The 23,039-nt window shown below is 38.2% G+C and overlaps 1 protein-coding gene across 1 annotated transcript in view; it reads left to right on the top strand.

The window, feature by feature from the left end:
• TRPA1 (transient receptor potential cation channel subfamily A member 1) overlaps positions 1 to 23,039 on the top strand; it is a 72,117-nt gene that overhangs the window by 21,183 nt on the left and 27,895 nt on the right. The window contains exons 5-16 of the mRNA XM_053559025.1: positions 2,876 to 2,983; positions 4,935 to 5,043; positions 5,381 to 5,526; positions 6,522 to 6,658; positions 9,754 to 9,802; positions 11,383 to 11,482; positions 12,120 to 12,220; positions 13,452 to 13,621; positions 13,708 to 13,872; positions 15,590 to 15,704; positions 17,220 to 17,386; positions 18,697 to 18,790. Of these exons, the coding sequence (XP_053415000.1) occupies positions 2,876 to 2,983; positions 4,935 to 5,043; positions 5,381 to 5,526; positions 6,522 to 6,658; positions 9,754 to 9,802; positions 11,383 to 11,482; positions 12,120 to 12,220; positions 13,452 to 13,621; positions 13,708 to 13,872; positions 15,590 to 15,704; positions 17,220 to 17,386; positions 18,697 to 18,790 (1,461 nt within the window). The remainder of the gene's footprint in view (positions 1 to 2,875; positions 2,984 to 4,934; positions 5,044 to 5,380; positions 5,527 to 6,521; positions 6,659 to 9,753; positions 9,803 to 11,382; positions 11,483 to 12,119; positions 12,221 to 13,451; positions 13,622 to 13,707; positions 13,873 to 15,589; positions 15,705 to 17,219; positions 17,387 to 18,696; positions 18,791 to 23,039) is intronic.

Below are 23,039 nucleotides of genomic sequence, written 5' to 3'. Positions count from 1 at the left end.
AGGAAACTCTGGTAAATACCGAAAGGGTAAGAGTTAGACCATGGTTTTCGACTCTTATATATCTCAGAGTCTGACAGACACATTAGAATACAAACATACTTTACCTAAGGAAGAATGCAATTTACAAATGGATCGTGGTCCAGAAGTTCATTTCTAAGATAGGCTATTTGGAACTTACAATACGTTTTCCTGTAAAACAATAGTGCGAATGATGATTTGGCTATTGTGGTAAGCCACACAAAAAGCTAATTGTCTATAAATCACCAAAGGGATCCATGAGTTTCAAGTTCCCTTTAGCCCCAAACCTTTTTCTAACCCCTCTGAGACTGTGGCTCCTTTGAATGTGGCACAGAGGGTGTGGAGCCGTCCCAGCTCTCTCACTGTTTTTGGGTATGGCTCCATCGCAGTTCTTAGAAGGTGATATCACAAACAGATATTTATGTGTTTTTCTCACCTCGGGCTGGCTATCCTTAAAGGAGGGACTGTGTCTTACTAATCTAAATATCTCCAGTCCTCAGCACTGTACCGGTAAATCGTGGCTGTAAGTAAACGGGAGTTCTGGCTGAAGGAAAAAGGGAGAGCTGAGGTATCTGTGCAGACGAAGATGAGTCTGGGCAGCCCCTGAGGAGGTTACGATAAAGGCTTCTGGGAATAGGCTGGGTTGTTTTTTTTTTTTTTTTTTTTCTAATATCTACATTATTCATGAGCTTACAAGTCACCTGAATTAGGCCACATTAGTGCCTGCAGGGGCTCCCCCAGAGATGTCACATATTTCCCCCTGGAGCTCTTATGCTTTCTCCAAAGGCTGTTTCAGAAACAAATGCCATTAACTTAATTAATGTTGGCCCTGAATGTGTGATTTGGGAATTCAGAGGCAGGTAACAGTTGGAAGGCTATTGCTAATTAGAAGGAAGAAATCTTCAGACTAAATACAGAAAGGGAGATATCATAGAAATAGAAAAGAAAATTAAGCTGTAAGCTCACGACTGATTTATAAACTAGATGATGGACATGAAAGAAATTTTGCTGGGGGACCAGAGAACAAGAAGCCAAATAGGGTTGTAAAAGTTATGACTAAAATTGTCTCTTCCTTACTGGGTCTTGCCAGCCATAACCATGTCTAAAAATATTTTCAAACCACTTTGGTTCACTAGAGATCATGAGAGTGGGAGGAGGAGGAGTTTTAGCGTTTCCCCTGATGCTTTCACCCAGCATCCTCCCCGCTGGCCTCCCCCAGGGACCCCCAGGGGTCAGCCTGCACCTGCCCAGGCCTTGCCAGTTTAGAAGGCTGCTCCATCCATTGCTCCGCCAGCCTCCCACCAAACCTTCCCCCACTGCCTGTATGGTTGTAAATAAACAATTTCATCTCACTTCAAGTTCCTGGACAGATGAGGAGTGGTATGGTAGTATTCCCTGGGAGATGTTGGCCTGGGGATTAAGGGAATCCTGTCTCTCAGCGGTCTGCAGGCCTTAGTCCTTGAGGCTTAAATTCAAAGTAGCCAATAGTTTGACCCTTCCATGGGGCTCTCTAGATTGATATCAAAGGGACCTCTAGAGAGCTCACCACCAAGCCTTCCAGACTTGCCTGGTCATGACTGCAGGGAAGTAGTTGCACAGTTTAGTTGGTCTCTCTGGGACTTCTGCCACATATAATGTAACACGGCTTGTGGAAAGACCGTGTTCATGACAGCATAATAACTGATACATGTTACAGATCTATTAGCTATGACTCTAAGAAGGCAAAGAAAGAACAATTTCCTCTTGTAGGCTTTGGGAGGTTATTTTACATATGAATCTGGACTTCGTAAGGATGATGTGAAGGTGCCTGAAATGCACAGAGGAAACTTGTGTCCACACATTTCCCTTCATCAATAATTTCCCTGTTTGTTCTACTGTACTGAAATCTCAGTTTAATTTTCTTTTACGAGCCGAGCTAATTAATGAGCCTGTATCATTCACTATATTCTCTTAACAAGTGGCTATTGTAGTAGATTGTGTAGTCAAGGATTTTAAGGAACAGCTTGTTTAATAAAACTTTTAAAATAATTTAATTCATAAATACATGTCATAGTTTTATCATAGTCTTGGTGTAAGAGGAAAGGCCTCTGGTAGACTAATTCCAAGGCTTCTCTCTTGATAAGACATTTATATGAGAGAATTTTGCTACCTTGAATATAAAATAAAAAATGATTCAAGATCTATAGACTCTTGGGCAATAATTAACAGATAGCCAATCACGTGAGAAGGTTACAGGTCTTCGATACAATTCTATTAGAAAAATTACTTGACCATTTTATCAGCATGCTAATTTTTTTTATGGTACAAGACATTTCTGTTCCAGACAAAGTTTGAACTAATTGAGTTAAGCTATATTTGGCCATTATACATTGATATTTCCCAGAAAGCTTATAATTGAGGCAAAGGAAAAATGACCATAGGGGAAAAAGAAACCATTCCCTTTCTCTCTTTTTCTCTCTCAATTTTCCCCTTTTCCTTCCATTTCTCCTCCCCCATGAACATCTTCTAAATGGCTCACAAATTTATTTTCGTGAGAATAACAGTTTGCATGGCTTACTCAATGCAAGTGAGAAGTTTTAAGAGAAGCTGTGTAAACTAGTATCTACAATTCTTACTGTATTCCCAATTCCGAAACTCAGTATTGCCTTAATGAAATGTGATATTGAACTCATCATTTTTTCATCTGTTTGAGAAATGTATTTATTGCCCACTCTGTGACAGGCTTTGTATTACATTGTGCCAGAGAGGGATGAAGAATCATAAATAGATATGACAGAATCTTAAAATCCAGTGGGAGACAAATACCTTATTTGGAAATCTGCAATTTTGCTTTTTGACAATTATTCTGCCCTTTTAGGTCTTGACAGAGCATAGCAGTATTAATATTAATTTGGAAGGAGAAAATGGAAACACAGCTGTGATAATGGCATGCACCAAAGATAATAGTGAAGCACTGCAAATTTTGGTTTGTATATTAATCATGTTTTTTGCTTTCTTTATCGTTTCATGAATACAACATGAATTATTGCTATTTATATTAGTTCTTTTGTTATGCTTTTTAGCAAAATATATGACAAGTCGGAAAAAGTTAGTTCTTTATGGTTTTTTATAAGTGCACCCCTTAAGTGGATCTCGGATTGCTTATAGAAAAATGACAATAAAATATTAAAGAAAGCCTGAGAAAATCACAGTAAAAAGAAAATATAGACAGGAAAAAAGTAACACGAAGCTGGTGGTCACATTAGAATACAAAATGCAGCATATAATGGCCTGTATATTAATAAAGTCAGGTCATACATTAGACTCAGGCTTTCTGAGTAGTCAACAGAATGATGAATATAGTTAATTGCAGACTTACTGGGCCCATAGATAAAAACCAAAAGAAACACAGCCACTCCTGTTTCCAAGATGAGAAGGATTGCTGCCATGGCTTCTCAAAATGGAACTCTGTGTGACTTAATGGCCAAAGTCCTTAGCCACATCCCTGAGAGCAGAGCAGCCTTCTCTCTGGTGAGGAAGCCTAGGATGGTCCAGTAAAAGGCTATAGATCCCTCAGTGACTCCTGTTCCCTGCAAGGCTCCTTTCTGAGTGTGCTGTTAGAATCCCACTAACTAACTGTCTTTCAAATAACTTCTTTAATCACTTTCATATTATCCAGGCCAAGTTCTGTATTTTTACCACTTGAATTTGCCTTTTTACCACCCCAGAGAGTAGAAAAATGAAATAAAAGAACTTCAAAATATTTGCCTGCTGTTGAAATACACTGTACACTGTTTTAAGGTATTTACTAGAGGTACTTAGGGGCAAATACATACTCTCTAAGTTGTCATTATTAGACCTAAAACAGAACAAATAATGAAGAGTAAAAATAGCTATCAACTTATATTCAAATCAAGAGTTTAGAAAAAGAACCTTAAATTAACAAAACAGATTGGAATGAAGAGGAAATAAAGTTGAAAACACTTTCAAAAACAACATATTCTTAAAACTATTTCTTTGCAAATGGTAATATTTATATGTACATTCGAAAGTTTTTTTCTTGACAATATTCTTTAATAATGTGATTTTATGAAGTACATCTTCCATTTCTGGATACACAATCAAAAATATATGCTATATATGTGGTATTATGCTATATATATATACACAATATATACCATATATATAGCATATACCTAGTTATATATAGTATAATATATATGTGTGTGTGTATATACACACACACACACACACACACACACATATATATATATATATAAAAAACTGATGCTTGCCCTAGAAGCCAAGATTACAGGTGGAGTTTAGTTCTTTATACTTTTCCGATTTTCTTTTCTTTTGTGTTTAAAAGAAAATGAAAGTCCAGCGATGTATAGAAAATAATAGTTAAAAATGATAGGCTCAGATAAAAACGTAATATAATATTCAGTTGTTTCAGCATCTTTTTATTAGAGAACCTTCATGAGCAAAAAGGCCTGCTTTTCATGGTTTGACAGCTGTGCTGGCAAATTCATTTATTAATTTTACATAAAAGGGAAAAGAATCTGGTAGTTATCACTTTATTTGCCTAAGGAATTGAGAATGGATATAGAAGTCGTGATAATATCTTTAAAAGTCTCATTAATCTCATTGAAAAATATGGTGATGTTAGTTTGCTAGGGTATAAAGACGTATATTTTTGTGTCTATTTGTTACTCTGTCTTTGGAAGATTATAAAATATCTCTTTTTCATCATCTTAGCCTAGTGCAAAATTATCTTCTTACCTAGATTTCATATCACATGAAGCTTTCCTTGTATTTTTACACAGGCAAACAATAGTGAAGTTATCTGGTAAAGGGACATAAATTCTTCTTCACCCTTGTGCTTTGGGATTTAACATGTATTATTTGACTTTATTTTCTTCTTTCTTTTCCTCCAGCTTAATAAAGGAGCTAATCAATGTAAACCAAATAAATGGGGATGCTTCCCTGTTCACGAGGCTGCATTCTCAGGTGCCAAAAAGTGCATGGAAATAATACTGAAGCACGGTGAGTCAAGATAAGGATATGTCCTTATTTATTATAGGCGATAGTTATTATAATCTGCTATATTACATGCCATAAAGACGCTTATTCTGATAGATGCTGTTCCTTTGAAAACTATTTTTTTTTTTTTTTGCAGTTTTTAGCTGGGGCCGGGTTTGAACTCACCATCTCCAGTATATGGGGCCAGCACCCTATTCCTTGAGCTACAAGCTCCACCCTCCTTTGAAAACTATTTAATAATATTTACACATGGGCTTCGATATAACTCTAAGCTCTTTCTTTTAAAAATATTCCCTATATTTTAAATAGCTGTTGTCTTGAATGTTATTGTCTTCTCCAGGTGAGGAACATGGGTACAGCAGAGAGTGTCACATTAACTTTGTGAATAACGGGAAAGCCAGCCCTCTCCACCTGGCTGTTCAAAGCGGCGACTTGGAAATGATCAGAATGTGCCTGGACAACGGTGCCCACATAGAACTGATGGAGGTGCTTGCTCATATTCTACAGGACTCCTGCACTTTAAAATTGTCGTAATTTATTTTCTAAAATACTTTATAACTCTTGAGTTAATGTTGTCCCTACAGTTAATTTAATTGAAAATGCATATAAGAAATAGATATATCCTTCTGTTCTTATAGAAGCAGAACAAGAGATAATATCAACCTCCAAATTTCAGTCTATGTAAAGAATATTGAGAGTTACCAAGAACAATTACAGACACAAATATAGATACTGTAAAGATTACATGCAGTTTAACTGCCATTAAATGAGTTAAGGGCCCCCCCCTCCAGAAGATGATAATGTGTTAATGTTTTCAGCCAGGAACAGTAAAGCCCAATCATGAATGTCTTTGTGAGTGTTATTCTGAAGAGTTGACATCTTTTAAACTAAGAAACACTTAACTAATTTTTAATGGTGTGTATGTGAAAGTGTTGACTGTGCTTGAGGTATGACCTTATTCTGGGCCTCTCAGATCAAAAGTATCGTGTTTTGGGCCATTTCCCCTTCAGGGTCTTGGTTTGCGGGTGGCAACATTCTCCCCACCAAAGGCCTACGCTTCCTGGAGGAAGAAGAGATTGGTTATTTGTCGCATGTGACACATGGGCACAGCTTGTAAGCGCCTTCAATGTAGAAATGAAGAGCTGCCACTGTTGGTATGGGGTCTAAAGTTGCTTTATACACTGGGTTTCCTACAACAATGAATGAAACATGGGCCTCATACTCCTGGGAGGAAGAATGGCATCCCCGAGATGATGGCAAAAGTGTGTCAAGAGCTGGCAGATTCTAAGGACACCAAGTTTCTCTCTGTAATATTTAAACTGATGATTCTTAATAGATGAGAGTGATCACTATTGATCTCATGAAATGTGGTAGATATTCTTGGATTTTATTAACCTAGGAAGAAAAACTCACAGATGAATATAAATTATATTCCTAAATTGGGGTTTAAACATTGTTTCTGGTATCACAATTCTTTACAGGATGGGAGGTGCATGGCCCTTCATTTTGCTGCCACCCAGGGAGCCACTGAGATTGTCAAACTGATGATATCATCCTACTCTGGTAGCACTGATATTGTAAATGCAGTTGATGGAAATCATGAGACCCTGCTGCACAGGTGAGTCTCCTCCCTCTCATTCTGGATGCAGATTTTTAGTCTTCCCGTGTTAAATCACACATTGCAAGAAAAAGTCAGCACGTAGGCTAGCAAAGATTCTGTGTTCAAAAGAAAAGAATAGAAATAACAAAGATTCTGATTCAACTGGAATCTCTTGGAAATTAGAGTGGAATGTTAATTAAATTTCGTAGAATAGTCTTCAGTGGCGTATTCTGGGTCAATTCTAAATCCAATGGGTATAGGCTCAAGATTAATTTTCTGTATACTGAGAAAGTCAGCATATAAGACTTTCCTAGCCCTTTCTAATCTGTTCCAGTTCCTCAAGTGTATATTGTCCCCATTTTTAGTGACAATGACAGAGAAGATACATAGGGATATTCCACCTTTCTAACTGTAATTTCTTCTTCTAACACCACAGTTAAAGATTAATGGCTTCAAAACATACGGTTTTAGGGATAAATAACCAAGTCACCAAAACAAAAAATTTTCTGTTTGGGAAGACAAATCCTAAAAGCTCCATGTGTGAGTGGAAGAAGTGGTTGACATGAGTCTTTCTATCTCTTACACACGTGTGCACACACACACACACACAACACACAGAGCTGTGAGCAGGCTGGAAGCAAACCTACCTGCTGTGATAGGATGTGTATGAATAGAAAGGATTTCCCACTTACAATGAGTTTGCAGACTAAAATTTTGTAGCACAAAGGAAAACTAATATAAAACAACAAAGTCAACAAAAGCTAATTTATTTCCAAGGAAATAGAAGCAAATTAAGGGCAATTTGAAGAGAATTTTAAAATAAAGATATTTTATTTTATTTTATTTTTTTTTTTTTAATTTTTTTATTAAATCATAACTGTATACAATGATATGATTATGGGGCATCATACACTCACTTCATAAACCATTTGACACATTTTTATCACAGTGGTTAACATAGCCTTTCCGGCGTTATCTCAGTTACTGTGCCAAAACATTTACATTCTACATGTACCAAGTTTCGCAAATACCCCTGTAATATGCACCACAGGTGTGATCCCACCGATAAATAAAGATATTTTAGACCTTCAGATTATCAAAGGTCTTTTACATGATTCATTGTGTAAAAATAAATGTATGAAGGCAACAGAAGATCAAGAATTGTAAATTGGCATATATGAGGCCAGGATTGGTGATATGAAAAAGATCCAGTTAGCAACCCTAAAAAAGTTATGTAAGGAGCTGCTGAAAGAAAACAAAAATGCGGTCGATGGACTAAGCTCTCAAACTGCTGCATGTTAGACTCACATAAACAGTTTAGAAAACCCCATTGCCAGTTAATGCCACAGGTTATATCAGAATCTCTTGGATGAGTCTCAGGAATTTAAAAAAAATCTTTGATTCCAATGTTTTAGCCAATTTGGAAACCAAATGAGTTGGTTATAGTTAGAATGTATAACTAGAACACAGCCTTAATATAAAAATATTCTTTTTTTTTATGAGACAGAGTCTCACTTTGTCACCCTGGGTACACCTGGCATCATGGTAGCTCACAGCAACCTCAAACTCTTGGGGTTGAGCAATCTTACTTCAACCTCCCAAGTAGCTGGGACTACAGTCAACTGTCACAATGCCTGGCTATTTTTTCTATATTTAGTAGAGATGGGGTCTTGCTCTTGCTCAGGCTGGTCTCGAACTCCTGAGCTCAAGCAATCCACCTGCCTGGGCCTCTCCAGAGTGCTAGGATTACAGGCATGAGCCATCGTGCCTGGCCAATATATAAATATTCTTAAGCAAAAATTATTTTAGGAACATGGGGCCTTAATATTATCACTTATTCACTAAAATTACTGAATATAATTAATAAATTTTAAATATAATGCAACTGTGAATTTTTGCTGAAAATCTGCAGACTGATTCTGAAATTTATTATACAAAAGGCCACGAATTACTAAGATAATCTTGAAACAAAGAAATGACAAAAAAAAAACCACAAAAAAACAAAACAAAACAAAAAAGAAATGACATTTGCAAGAGAAAACATAAAGTTTTCAATCATTAACATTTGTTATGGTGGTGCTTCATTTTGAAACTTTTATTTGCTTCATTAACATTATCCTTACAACTGGTTGTGAGATGATGATACTCAAATGACTTTAATTCTGTCATAATTATTTTTGGCACATAAAACTAAGGAAAGCTAATGCTGCCTTGTTAACTTTTGCACCCCCGCATCTCCCAAAAAGAGTTGAACTCTGCAGGTGAATTTTAGGCACACCCCCCGCCCCCCCGCATCTCCCAAAAGGAGCTTTTTGAACTCTGCAGGTGAATTTTAGGCACACCTTGCATGCCGCTCTTGTTATTCCCATGATCGCGGTGATACCAGCTATTCTTTTGTCTTTTGTATCTTTTGAACCTTCAGAAAATACATTTATGAAAAGAAGAGGAAGAAAATTTTGTGATGTATTTAAAAAGTTCTTTATTTTTAATTATTATAAATACATAATAGTCATACATATTTTTGGGGCACCTATGATATTTTGATATAAGCATGACATGTGTAAGGATCAAATCATAGTAATTGGGGTGGCCATCACTTCAAGCATTTATTATTTTCTTAGGAACATTCCAAATCCATTCTTTTAATTATTTGGAAATACAAAACAATTTATTATTAACTGTAGTCACCCTATTGTGCTCCCGAACCCTAGATCTTATTCCTCTTATCTAATTATATTTTTGTACCTATTAACCATCCTTCTTTATCCCTCTTCCGCACTATACTTCCCAGCCTCTGGTAACCATCATTCTACTCTCTGTCTCCATGAGATCAATTTTTTCTTTCTAGCTCCTGCATATTAAATCGCGTGATATTTGTCTTTCTATGGCTGGTATTTCCCTTTACATAATGTTCTCTAGATTATATTACTTTGAAAATATCACCCTAATCAGATTCAATTATACATTTTGAAAGCATTTCAAATTCTTAGCATTTCATCATGTTATTCAATGACGAATTAAATATACTTTATGAGTATCATAGCTTTATTTTATTTGTTTATATTTATATCCATAGTACTTTCATTATAATGTTTGTAATTCTCTTTTTGTAGAGCCTCATTGTTTGATCACCACGAACTAGCAGACTACTTAATTTCAGTGGTAACTATTCCATTTACTGGTTTATTTTTTATTACTACTTACAGCGGAAAGACTGTGTGATTACATGCTATGAATTTTCAAGCATAGAACAAATTTTAATTTCTTGCTTATCAACAAAAGTTGTTTACAAAAGGATGACTGACACATTTGCAAATAGACTATCTTGTGTACGAATATGTAACAGAGCTAGACTTTATTACTATGAAGTTAGAAGTTTCAAAGTGTACTTTGGGTACCCATGTGGTTTTAGCTTGGGGAGTTTGTGGAACTCAAGGAACTCAATGTCCTGTGAGTAGGTGTTATGAGACTGTTGGCTTGGGTGACTCTGCCACCCTCCTTCAGCCCTGGTGGCTTTGAGTGGTGGCAGGATGAGCAGCAAGTGGGCTGAGCTTCTGTCCTAGCTGCCTCAGCACTACCTTTTAGATTATGAGAAACTGAGGAATTGAAACATGTTGTCCAAGTTTTCTTACAAATGAAAGTGGAGAACTTTTTCACTCGAAGAAGGGTGATCCGTCAGCTTTTGAGTTAAGATTTTTAACAAGCTCTTTATATACATGCATGTATGGTGGATTTATTTAAACCCTGCCGTATCAACAAAGAATGTAGCTCCATTTGTATTATTGGACATGTGTATGTTGTCAGTAGCAACTATTGAAATTGTGATATTTACACAGAAGGATCCGGGGGAGACTCTTGGTATACCATAGTTCACACCATGCACCGTTTCCCACAAAGGCAGCCGTATCGTCACCTGCCAGGAGAACTGTAGCTGAAACTCACTGCCCACCACACAGCGTGCTAAGGGGACACTGCTGCCATCATCTCTAGTCAGTGGGCCTCAAAAGAACAGGGAAATATCAGCAATTGGAGTTTGAACTATTTTTATTACTCTGTCCAAAGTATAGAATGCTTTTTAAGTCACCCCCAGGCCTGCAGTCCCTGGAAATTTTTTAAAGCCTTTGCTATCTTACCATATGAAATATTATAACCCTAACACATAATCATTAATGTTACTTACTCATTTTTTAAAAAATATATATACATATAATTTTGTTTTTAAATTCAAATGTTCTCAAATAAATGTTTTACTTAATTTTACTTTAGGATTTAAAGAATCTCAGTTCAGTTATTTCAGTTTGTCTATTTCAGATGAGGTCAATATTTTAAAAAGTGAATGGTTCTTGTGAACATTTTTTAAATCACATATGCAATAAATTTGGAAGACTTAAAATTATGGACATTCACAATTCATTTTTTTTTTACAGTGGGATTAAACTATTATTCTAGGTCAAAAGATATTTGTTATAGTTTAGGTAATAATAGAGCTAGTGCCAGATGTCAGTACAAAGCCTAATGTGATAATAATTTCATTGTTGAAATTATAAAAGATTGCCTTGATTTCTGATATTACAACATATAAGTTATAGAGACATTTCAAGTCATTTATGATTAGTCTTATGCATTAGTGCTAGCCGTAATATAGAAATTCTATCTCAATGAAATAAAATTATTTCCAGATTGCAATGTAAACTGATTTTTCTGTTTGTAAGCTCTTTCTTGAATGACTTGTTTTATTTTAGGGTGCAGATGTTAATATTATTGATTCCGAAGGACGTTCTCCACTTATATTAGCAACTGCTTCCGCATCTTGGAACATTGTAAATTTACTACTCTCTAAAGGTATCAAGGGGGACCACTTTATGCCTTTGAAATTATTACTGAATTTGGTTAAATAAACGTTTATTAATTATCTGTGGTGTGCCAGGTACTGGGCCAGGTGTTATGAATACAAAGATAAACAGACCACTTTCAGTTTAGAATAATTTTCAGTACAGTAAGGGAAAAATATTTTAAAAGACAATTTCAAAAGAACAACCTTAATATTTATAAAGCATTTGTTATACCTTTGGCATTTTGCTGAACATCTTATCAACTTTCTCTCAATGCATCAATCCTGCGCGATATGGGTACTGTAACTGTCCGGGTTCCAGATGCTACCTGGTGCTGCAATAACAAAAAAGCGAGATAGCCTTCTCTTACACCCTCCTCCTACATATTTCTATTTTATGCCTTAAAAGGTAAGAGCTCATATATTAATGTAACGCATCACATAGTCTCTACCTAACGGACACACACACACAGAGTAAGATAAACCCATTTTAAATATGTTTAATTTTCTCATTGAAATAAAGTTTCTTATAAATTAAAGATTAGCAATGTTTTAAGTAAAAAAGACTTTTTTGCATTGAAATTGTGCCATAGGCCATACTTCAAATAAAAGTGAGTACAATTTATATTTATATTGTGCTTTTTGTAGGTGCCCGTGTAGACATAAAAGATCATTTTGGACGTAATTTTTTGCATTTGACTGTACAGCAACCTTACGGATTAAACAATTTGCGGCCTGAGTTTATGCAGGTAATATATATCTATGGCTTTTCACAAACTGAGTTGGGTTAAACAAAGAATAACTGCTATTTATTATAACATTGTGAAAGCTGATTCTGGAATTTTAAAATGTTTTCAAATAAAGATGACATTTTAGTAATATTTAGTTACATGTAATATTTAGTTACAGTAGTGGTGGTTTAATGATGATAATAACCATCGCCTATAATAAGTAAGGATATATCCTTAATTAGTTTGATTTCCTTCACTCTTTGACCATTATGATTTGCTTGCCAGTGGAAGAGCCAAGTGTGAGAGTGAATTAGCAATACTCCGCCATCAATTAGGAAAAATTACTCAGTGTATCTGACAAAAGGTCACGTGTATATTCAGCAGCTAATGTGTACCGAGTGACTGTCACATGTACGTGAAGTACACCATATTTTCATAGTAAATAGATTTTAATCTTGTCACTGTCTTTAGCAATCTAGAACATATATTTGAATATTTCGAACAAAATGAAATGTTAATTGATTGGATGAAGCTCCTCATTGGCCATTCGCATTTTATTTAATGTACACATAAAATGTAAAATACACCTAATTTTAACATTTCATCCATTTTCACAAACAAAACATATTAGTATTAAACTCTTAGGTGTTACTGGTGGGAGAGTGAGGGGAAGTGCAGAGGAAGGGGCCGTGGTCAGTGTTTGAGAAATGTGGAGTAAGTACGTTTTCCGATCGGGAGGATGTCTCCGAGGGTTCAGTATGGGACTGTACGTTACAGGGAGACAGAGCAGTCCACTTCATCCACATTTATTTTACTGTAGCAGTACCCTTTGAGTTATTTACATTTTGCTCTCAAGGAATACATTTGTAGGTAACTACGAAAGTTTTGAGACAGACGGTTTCATGGTCCATTATTTCACTTCCGAGAAACACAGTGGACAGTGTCCTTCCCAATTCACCTGTGCACAGTGGACAGTGTCCTTCCCGATTGCCCTGTGCACAGTGGACAGTGTCCTTCCTGATTCTCCTGTGCACGTTTGATCTCACTTGACTTATCGGTGTTGCCAGGAGGGCTTCATTTGTTTCTCTATGGGCAGATTTTATGCTTCTTGATTTTTGTGTATCTCACAACTTTTGTCATGGCCCAAGCATTGGCCCTTGCTGGAAAATAGTATCCTCTAGAATAGTTTGAAAAACATCGTATTAGCATAAAAGCAGAATTACATGTAGAGGATGAATGTTTCCCACAGATGCAGCAGATTAAGGAGCTGGTGATGGATGAAGACAATGATGGATGCACTCCCCTGCACTATGCATGCAGACAGGGGGTTCCCGTCTCCGTCAATAACCTACTTGGCTTTAATGTGTCCATTTATTCCAAAAGCAAAGACAAGAAATCACCTCTGCATTTTGCAGCCAGGTAAGGCTCAGTGTGTGTGACCTGTGAGCATGTCTTCTTTCTGTGTAACATGTGCTTTGAAAACATGAAACCTAATGTTTTCCAAGTTATGGGCGTATCAATACCTGCCAGAGGCTCTTGCAAGACATAAGCGATACGAGGCTTTTGAACGAAGGTGATCTTCATGGAATGACTCCGCTCCACCTGGCAGCAAAAAATGGACACGAGAAGGTAGTGCAACTTCTCTTGAAGAAAGGTGCCTTATTTCTCAGGTGAGGATATAGAAATGGAACGTTTATGCATTCTGTTTCATTAGCTATTTTAGGCTATTTTTCCATTATACTTTAAATTTTGATATCTAACTTTATATGTCACTAATTACTGTTATCTGTCTTATGTAATACTCAAACATATATAACTTCTCAAATATTGAAATGAAAGTGAGTATTATTCCCAATTGGTCGATGAAAATATCAAAGTTTATGGAGTTGAAGAGTCTTGTTCAAGGTCACAGAGTAAGTGGCTTTGTACAGAGTATTTCTCGGAATCTTTGAAATACATTTCCTCCTATCTCATTTGATCATGTTGCCTCTTCCTGTCCACGTGTAGACACACACACACACAAAACCATACAAGTTCAAAGACCCTACTTTTTATTCAATCTAATGAATCATGGACATAAAAAGCTTGCTTTCAATGAAAACAAGAGACTTAAAAATTCCTGAACATTAATATACAGGGTGGCCATAAAGTTCATGTGCAATTTTAAATTGCATACTATTTTAAATTGTACATGAACTTTATGGCTACCCTGTACTTAGAAGAACTCTAATGCAAGAAAGGAAACCAAGTTAAAATGTGGAAGCTTAATAAAAGATGTGGTGTAATTAAATGACATTGCTGTGAAAGGAAAAAAACTCTGGAAACATTTTATAGAAACAAGCTGATCTGTCTTCAGATTTCACAAAGGTGTTTGCAAAGAACTGATGCTTAGCACACTTTATGGGGGCAAGACATGATTGCAAGAGGGACTTTACCTAACAATTGCAATCAGTGTAACTGGCTTATTGTACCCTCAATGAATCCCCAACAATAAAAATATATATATATATATATATAAGAAATGCATTTCTGTACTGACCTGGACTGATGCCAGAAAATTACTGACATAATTGCAGAATGAATATTTTCCTCAGTTCCTTCCCTCTTACAAGAGGACACCAAGCAACAGACCTGCAACGGGAGCCCAAGTGGACCCAGGCCACACAGTTGTTACTTTATTCCTTCATAACTGGAAGAGCAAGGCAGCTCTTACACCCTAAAACAGCTGCCCACTATTACTGAAATTAAATTGTTCCAGGATGTTTTTGCTGTTTGCTTTTCTAATTTGGAAAAGCATTGCTAATATGAGAAGGTTTCATTGTACTTACATCTTGCATTTCTATGAGAAAGGATAAGCATTTTTCAAAGGGATTGAGCATAAGAGGAAAGTTTCCCTAGACCTGAACTCTTAGAAGAGTAAGTGACATTAAGCTAAGTATGTTATAGCCATGTACTAGAAATTGTTGTTATCAGCAATGTCTATTAACCTTAAAGACAAATACCACCATGGTGACAGATTTTTCAATTTTCAGTGAAAGCATAAGACGAGATTTAAAATGGTGTGTATATTACAGGATCAGAAAAAATACATATGACACTGAATGTTAAGTCGACTTTCCTCCATAACCAGATGTTTGATAATGTGCTTACATATGTTTGTATTTTAATACACTAAATAAAATATGTGCGAATCTTATTATGGATAGATCATTTGTGACTGATAGGCTTGACATTAGCTCTTTTATTATAAATATATAATAACTAGTTGGTAGCTCTCAATTTTGCTTTTTTTGCTCATCAGACTTACCTAGAATGAGCCAAGTGGCATCCTTCCCACCTTTCATCTACACCATGTATACACACGTCTTTTTCTTAACTCTTTATCAGTGATAACAATGGCTGGACTGCTTTGCATCATGCGGCCATGGGCGGGTACACTCAGACCATGAAGGTCATTCTTGATACTAATTTGAAGTGCACTGATCGGCTTGATGAAGAAGGGGTACGTATGTGGTCCTCAGACTCACCACAAATCTGAACATGGCAGAGACTTCTGAATGCCACCTTCTCCCCTTCCTTGCTCTAGTCCCAGCCTTTTGTTGGGTTTTTAACAAGTAGACTATTGGAGTGAGAAATGAGTAAAAGGGGAACAGAAATAGGAGAATTCCAAAGGGGTAGGTGGATGTCGAGGACACCCCCAGTCTCACAGAGGCTGGTCCACAGGCCATTGCTGGTTAGTGGTAAAATTGCAATTACCTGATGACGAACTCGAAGAAATGAAAAGGGGAGGAGTGCTTTGTGGTGTGTGGAAGTGTGTTGGTTTGAAGGACTATCCTTTACATAAGGCTCTTCCTTTTTTGAAGAGGGGGGATTAACATGGATGTCTGTTCAGGTAATGATAGAAATAGAAGATTATTCCTTTTTTTAAAAGTGTCTTTATGAGGCAATACTTAAAAATCGGCACCCTTACAACATTTTCTGAGTTTTAAAAAAATGTTACAAGCTCCTAAAGCCCAGGGCCTGTAAAGCACTGCTGAATCTCCCAGTAATATTTTCTTCTTTGTTCACACCAACATCCTTACCCTGAAAGCTTGTCCTTTGTCAAGAACAGAACCAACCCCTGAAAGTTCACACACACACACACACACACACACTCACCTCCCCCCACAGTTCACACACACACGCACCTCCCCCCCACCTCCCCTCACAGACCCACCTTCCCCCACAGTTCACACACACATGCACCTCTCCCCACCTCCCCTCACAGTTCACACACACACACAGTACAAACCCCTCACAGTTCACACACACACACACACACAGACCCACCTCCCCCCACAGTTCACACACACACGCACCTCTCCCCCACCGTTCACACACACATGCACAGAACAAACCCCTCACAGTTCACACACACACACACAGACCCACCTCCCCCCACAGTTCACACACACACGCACCTCCCCCCACCTCCCCTCACAGACCCACCTCCCCCCACAGTTCACACACCTCTCCCCCACCTCCCCCCACAGTTCACATACACATGCACAGAACAAACCCCTCACAGTTCACACACACACACACACAGACCCACCTCCCCCCACAGTTCACACACACACGCACCTCTCCGCCACCTCCCCCCACAGTTCACACACACACGCACCTCCCCCCACCTCCCCTCACAGACCCACCTCTCCCCACAGTTCACACACCTCTCCCCCACCTCCCCCCACAGTTCACATACACATGCACAGAACAAACCCCTCACAGTTCACACACACACACATGCACAGACCCACCTCCTTCACCACCACACTCCGTGCTTGAACTATATAAACTCATTATTCTGAAGCTTGATTCTGAACACCAGTTTTAAATTGTATGTGTTTGGGTATGGACTAGTTAGTGTTGTCGATAACTTCCTTTTAGCAGTTGAGTAATGATGCAGGCAGTTCAGGAAAATGGCCCAGGCTGATTCTTCACTGACTGCACATTTCTGTGTCTGCTTTCTCTAAAGAACACGGCGCTTCACTTTGCCGCAAGGGATGGCCACGCCAAAGCTGTCGGGCTGCTTCTGAGCCACAATGCTGACATAGTCCTGAACAAGAAGCAGGCGTCCTTTGTGCACCTCGCACTTCACAATAAGAGGAAAGAGGTGGTCCTCACAGCCATCAGGAGCAAAAGGTACACTGTCTCCCTGTCCACTGTCCTGTAGTGTCCTCTACCATCAGCGATGATCCACAGCCAGAAAGGAAATAAGAAAGAAAAGGAGTACAGTTCAGCCATTTAACATTTTAAAATGTCAGTTGTTTACATATATTTTTTAGTGAACTTTTGGAGTGACAGCAGGCACATTGCTTACCTCTCTGATCTTCCAATGGCAGCAAAGAACAGCCTTAGCAGAGCCTTTGTGAGACGTGAGGGGTCCAGGCCTGTGTACCGTCTGGTACCATGTCATTGTGCCAGTAGACTCTGCCTTGTTCCACCTGAACTTGCCCAACACTCTTGACAACAGAAACCCTCAAACTGGATGTTGGCAAAAATATTCCCCAAGGTTGTTATCTATGGCATCTAATGGAGTATTTCCCGAACATAGCATCTTTTTTGGTTGTGGGTTTTTAAACCATACTCTAGGAGTTTTAACGATGAAGTTCAAGGATAATTTGTCTCACTTCTCGTACAAACTTTCTCATATAAACTTTCTTGTATAATCAGATAAAGGCTCAGTGTTGCCCAGTGTGGACACAGCGGTGAACAATCTCATCTTCAAAGCAGATCAAGCCTGTGTTTTTGAGGATGGATAGTCTGAAAAATCCACTGACCAGGCCCAAGAAACACTAGTTAATGAAAGTGTGCAACTGGAACTCATCTGTTGATAATGCAGATATTCTAGATGGATTTTACTGATAGGTCTAACAGAAAATTTGCTAGGATATTAGAGATAAATGGGCTCTTCTTTGCTTCCTGCTGTAGATTTAGTTCCTCCTTGGTATGTGGTAAGTCCCTCCGGTGATGAGGAAAGGGGCAGAGTCGGCAGTGTTCTGGCAGAGGCTGGCTGTGCTTACCGACGCACCTGACACGTGTTAGTTTGTAGTTAAACTCAATACGTGATGCATACATGCATTCACTTTTAAATATGGCCCCCAATATGCTGACATATGTACGTAAATATAGATATCTCTCCTGATATAATCATCGCTGAAAGACTTTACCATTTTGCGGCTTGAGCAGAAAAAGAAGTAATAAGCCTGGCTTCTTTGGGAGGCATTTACAGAAAGAGACAGAACAGTGATCATAGCCATCCTGGAACGTACCCACATTCCTAACTTCCATTAAGGTACAGGGATCCTATTAATAGATTGATTTTCATTCACACATCAGTGGGGAAGCATTGCATTTTGTGAATAAATTTTCTCCTCATTTTGAGTTTCAAATGTTTTGCAGAACACATGGATTAATAATTTTGTTTGTCTTGTATATATATATTTTTTCAGATGGGATGAATGTCTTAAAGTTTTTAGTCACCATTCTCCATGCAATAGATGTCCGATCACGGAAATGATAGAATACCTTCCTGAATGCATGAAAGTAAGCTCTCTAAAACAACACTCTTTATCCATGTATGCTTGGCAAATCATATCATGGGAAAATTTATTGTGGTAATCCCAACCTAATAACAGTAATTTCTAGTTTTCCATAGGCTATCTAGGAAGTCAGTCAGTAAGTGTTTAATGTGAACCTACTTGGATTAAAGAATCCTAGCAGTTATTATATGTACATCTAGAAAAATGTGGTAAACAATTTTTTTTTTTTTTTAATTCAAACAAACCATGTCTTGTAGAAACAAAAAACTGGTGGTTGGGCAGCAACTGTAGCTCAGTGGGTAGGGCGCCAGCCACATATACCCAGGCTTGCGGGTTTGAACCTGGCCTGGGCCAGCTAAACAACAATGACAACTGCACAAAAAAAAATAGCCGGGTATTGTGGCGGGAGCCTATAGTCCCAGCTACTTGGGAGGCTGGGGCAAGAGAATCACTTAAGCCCAGGAGTTGGAGGTTGCTGTGAGCTGTGATATTACAGCACCGTACTGAGGGCGACACAGTGAAACTCTGTCTCAAAAAACAAAAACAACTGATGGTGGTGGGTTCAAACCCAGCTCCAGCCAAACTGCAAAAAAAAAAAAACAAATAGCCAGGCATTGTGGCGGGTGCCTGTAGTCCCAGGTACTGGGGAGGCTGAGGCAGGAGAATCGCCTAAGCCCAGGAGTTGGAGGTTGCTGTGAGCTGTGATGTCATGGTGCTCTTCCAAGGGTGATAAAGTGAGACTCTGTCTCTAAAAAAAAAACAAAACAAAACTGGTGTTTGTTGGCTGAATAAAGCCCTTGATATGTTTTGTTTGGCGTGCGTGTTATTGTTATTTCAAATTTGAATTAATTGTAGCATTTGAAAGCAGGATGCTTTCATTAAGGAGCCAGATATCTGGCTTCCCTTGAAAAAGGAGAGATCAAGGCCCAGTACAGTGGCTCACCCTGTAATCCTAGCCCTCTGAGAGGCCGAGGCAGGTGGATCACCTGAGCTCACAGGTTTGAGACCAGCCTGAGCCAGAGCGAGACCTTGTCTCTAAAAATAGCCAGGCATTGTGGCAGGCATCCTTAGTCCCAGCTACTTGGGAAGCTGAGGCAAGATAATTGCTGAGCCCAGGAATTTGAGATTGCTGTGAGCTGTGACACCATGACACTCTACTGGGGGCAACAAAGTGAGACTCTATCTCAAAAAAAAAAAAAAAAAGGAGAGATCGAGGCCTGGCACAGTGGCTCATGCCTATAACTATAGCACTCTGGGAGACCGAGGCAGGTGGATTATCTGAGCTCAGGAGTTTGAGACCAGCCTGAGCAAGACTGCAACCCCCTCTCTACTAAAAATAGAAAAACTAGCCAGGTGTTTTGGTGGGCACCTGTAGTCCCACCTAATTGGGAACTGAAGCAAGAGAATTGCTCAAGACCAAGAGTTTGAGGTTGCTGTGAACTATGATGATGCCAGGGCACTCTACCCAGGTGGCACAGGGAGACTCTGTCTCAAAAAAAAAAAAAAGTGGGGCAGGGAGAGATCTGTCAGCTGGATCTGCCTTCTCACAGGCAGGAATTGCTGGACAGAGCAGCGGCTGCTTCCCATCAGTGAGACAAGCACTCCCCACACCCCACCTCTCCCTTCTGTGTGCTTAGCTCCTGTGCCTGCTATTAGTTGTCACCTGTTATCTTTCTTATTTATTTATTTATTTATTTATTTATTTATTTATTTATTGTTAAATCATAGCTGTGTATATTAGTGCAATGGCCTGTAACCATTCTAAGATGCACCACAGATGTGGCCCCACCCATTACCCTACCTCCACCAAAACCTCCCCCCTCCCTTCCCCTTCCTTGGCCCTTTCCCCATAGTCTTGTGCTATAGTTGGGTTATAGTCTTCATGTGAAAGCTATAATTTAGCTTCATAGTAGGGCTGAGTACATTGGATACTTTTTCTTCCATTCCTGAGATACTTTGCTAAGAAGAATATGTTCCAGCTCCATCCATGTAAACATGAAAGAGGTAAAGTCTCCATCTTTCTTTAAGGCTGCATAATATTCCATGGTATACATGTACCACAATTTTCTAGTCCATTCGTGGGTCAATGGGCACTTGGGCTTCTTCCATGACTTAGCAATTATGAATTGGGCTGCAATAAACATTCTGGTACAGATGTCTTTGTTATATTGTGACTTTTGGTCTTCTGGGTATAAACCTAGTAAAGGAATTATAGGATCGAATGGCAGGTCTATTTTTAGGTCTCTAAGTATTCTCCAAACATCCTTCCAGAAGGAATGTATTAGTGTGCATTCCCACCAGCAGTGTAGAAGCGTACCCTTTCCTCCACATCCACGCCAACATTTCTGGTTTGGGGATTTTGTTATGTGGGCTACTCTTACTGGGGTTAGGTGGTATCTCAGAGTAGTTTTGATTTGCATTTCTCTGACGATTAAGGATGATCAGCTTTTTTTTATGTGTTTGTAGATTGTCCATCTGTCTTCTTAGAGAAGTTTCTCTTCAGGTCCCTTGCCCACCCTGAGATGGGATCACGTGTTCTTTTCTTGTTAATACATTTGAGTTCTCTGTGGATTCTGGTTATTAGACCTTTATCGGAGGTATAACCTGCAAATATTTTCTCCCATTCTGAGGGCTGTCTGCTTGCTTTACTCACTATGTTCTTGGCTGTGCAGAAGCTTTTTAGTTTGATCAGGTTCCAGTAGTGTATTTTTGATACTGCTTCAATTGCCTGGGGAGTCCTCCTCATGAAATATTCACCCAGGCCGTTTCCTTCAAGAGTTTTCCCTGCACTTTCTTCAAGTATTCTTATAGTTTCATGTCTTAAGTTTAAATCTTTTATCCAGTGAGAGTCTATCTTAGTTAATGGTTAAAGGTGTGGGTCCAGTTTCAATCTTCTACAGGTTGCCAGCCAGTTTACCCAGCACCATTTGTTAAATAGGGAATCTGTTCCCCACTGAATGTTTTTAATTGGCTTGTCAAAGATCAAATAACGGTAAGTAGCTGGATTCATCTCTTGATTCTCTATTCTGTTCCAGACATCTACTTCTCTGCTTTTGTGCCAGTACCATGCTGTTTTGATCACTATGGATTTATAGTACAGTCTCAGGTCTGGTAGTGTGATTCCTCCTGCTTTGTTTTTATTGCTCAGTAATGTTTTGGCTATTCGAGGTTTTTTCTGATTCCATATAAAATGAAGTATTATTTTTTCAAGATCTTTAAAGTATGACAATGGAGCTTTAATAGGAATTGCATTAAAATTATATATTGCTCTGGGCAGTATGGACATTTTAACAATGTTGATTCTTTCCAGCCATGAGCATGGTATGTTTTTCCATCTGTTAACATCTTCGGCTATTTCTTTTCTTAGAGTTTCATAGTTCTCTTTGTAGAGATTTTTCACATCCTTTGTTAGATATACTCCCAAATATTTCATCTTCTTTGGCACTACTGTAAAAGGAATAGAGTCCTTGACTGTTTGTTCGGCTTGGTTATTGTTGGTATATCAACCCCAAATGCAGCAGAAGAAAAGAAATAACCAAAATCAGAGCAGAATTAAATGAAATTGAAAACAAAAGAACTATACAACAGATCAATAAATCCAAAAGCTGGTTTTTTGAAAAGATCAATAAAATAGATTAACCTTTGGCCAACCTAACCAAGAAAAAAAGAGTAAAATCTCTAATTTCATCAATCAGAAATGGTAATGATGAAATAACAACAGACCCCTCATAAATTCAAAAAACCCTTAACGAATACTACAAGAAACTCTATTCTCACAAATATGAAAATCTGAAAGAAATCAACCAATACCTGGAAGCACGCCACCTACCAAGACTTAGCCAGAACGAAGTGAAATGTTGAACAGGCCTATATCAAGTTCTGAAATAGCATCAACTATACAAAATCTCCCTAAAAAGAAAAGCCCAGGACCAGACGGCTTTGCGTCAGAATTCTACCAAACATTTAAAGAAGAATTAGTACCTATACTACTAAACCTCTTCCAAAATATAGAAAAAGAACGAATATTACGCAGCACATTCTACGAAGCAAACATCACCTTGATCCCCAAACCAGGGAAAGACCCAACAAGAAAAGAAAATTATAGACCAATATCACTAATGAATATTGATTCTAAAATACTCAATAAGATCCTAACAAACAGAATCCAACAACACATCAAAAAAATTATACACCATGACCAAGTCGGATTTATCCCAGGGTCTCAAGACTGGTTCAATATACGTAAATCTATA

This window comes from Nycticebus coucang, chromosome 13 (genome assembly GCF_027406575.1).
Source record: "Nycticebus coucang isolate mNycCou1 chromosome 13, mNycCou1.pri, whole genome shotgun sequence".
In the NCBI taxonomy this organism is placed as follows: Eukaryota; Metazoa; Chordata; class Mammalia; order Primates; family Lorisidae; genus Nycticebus; species Nycticebus coucang.
The sequence above is the reverse complement of the archived record's forward strand: the minus strand, read 5'-3'. Positions and strand labels throughout refer to the sequence as shown.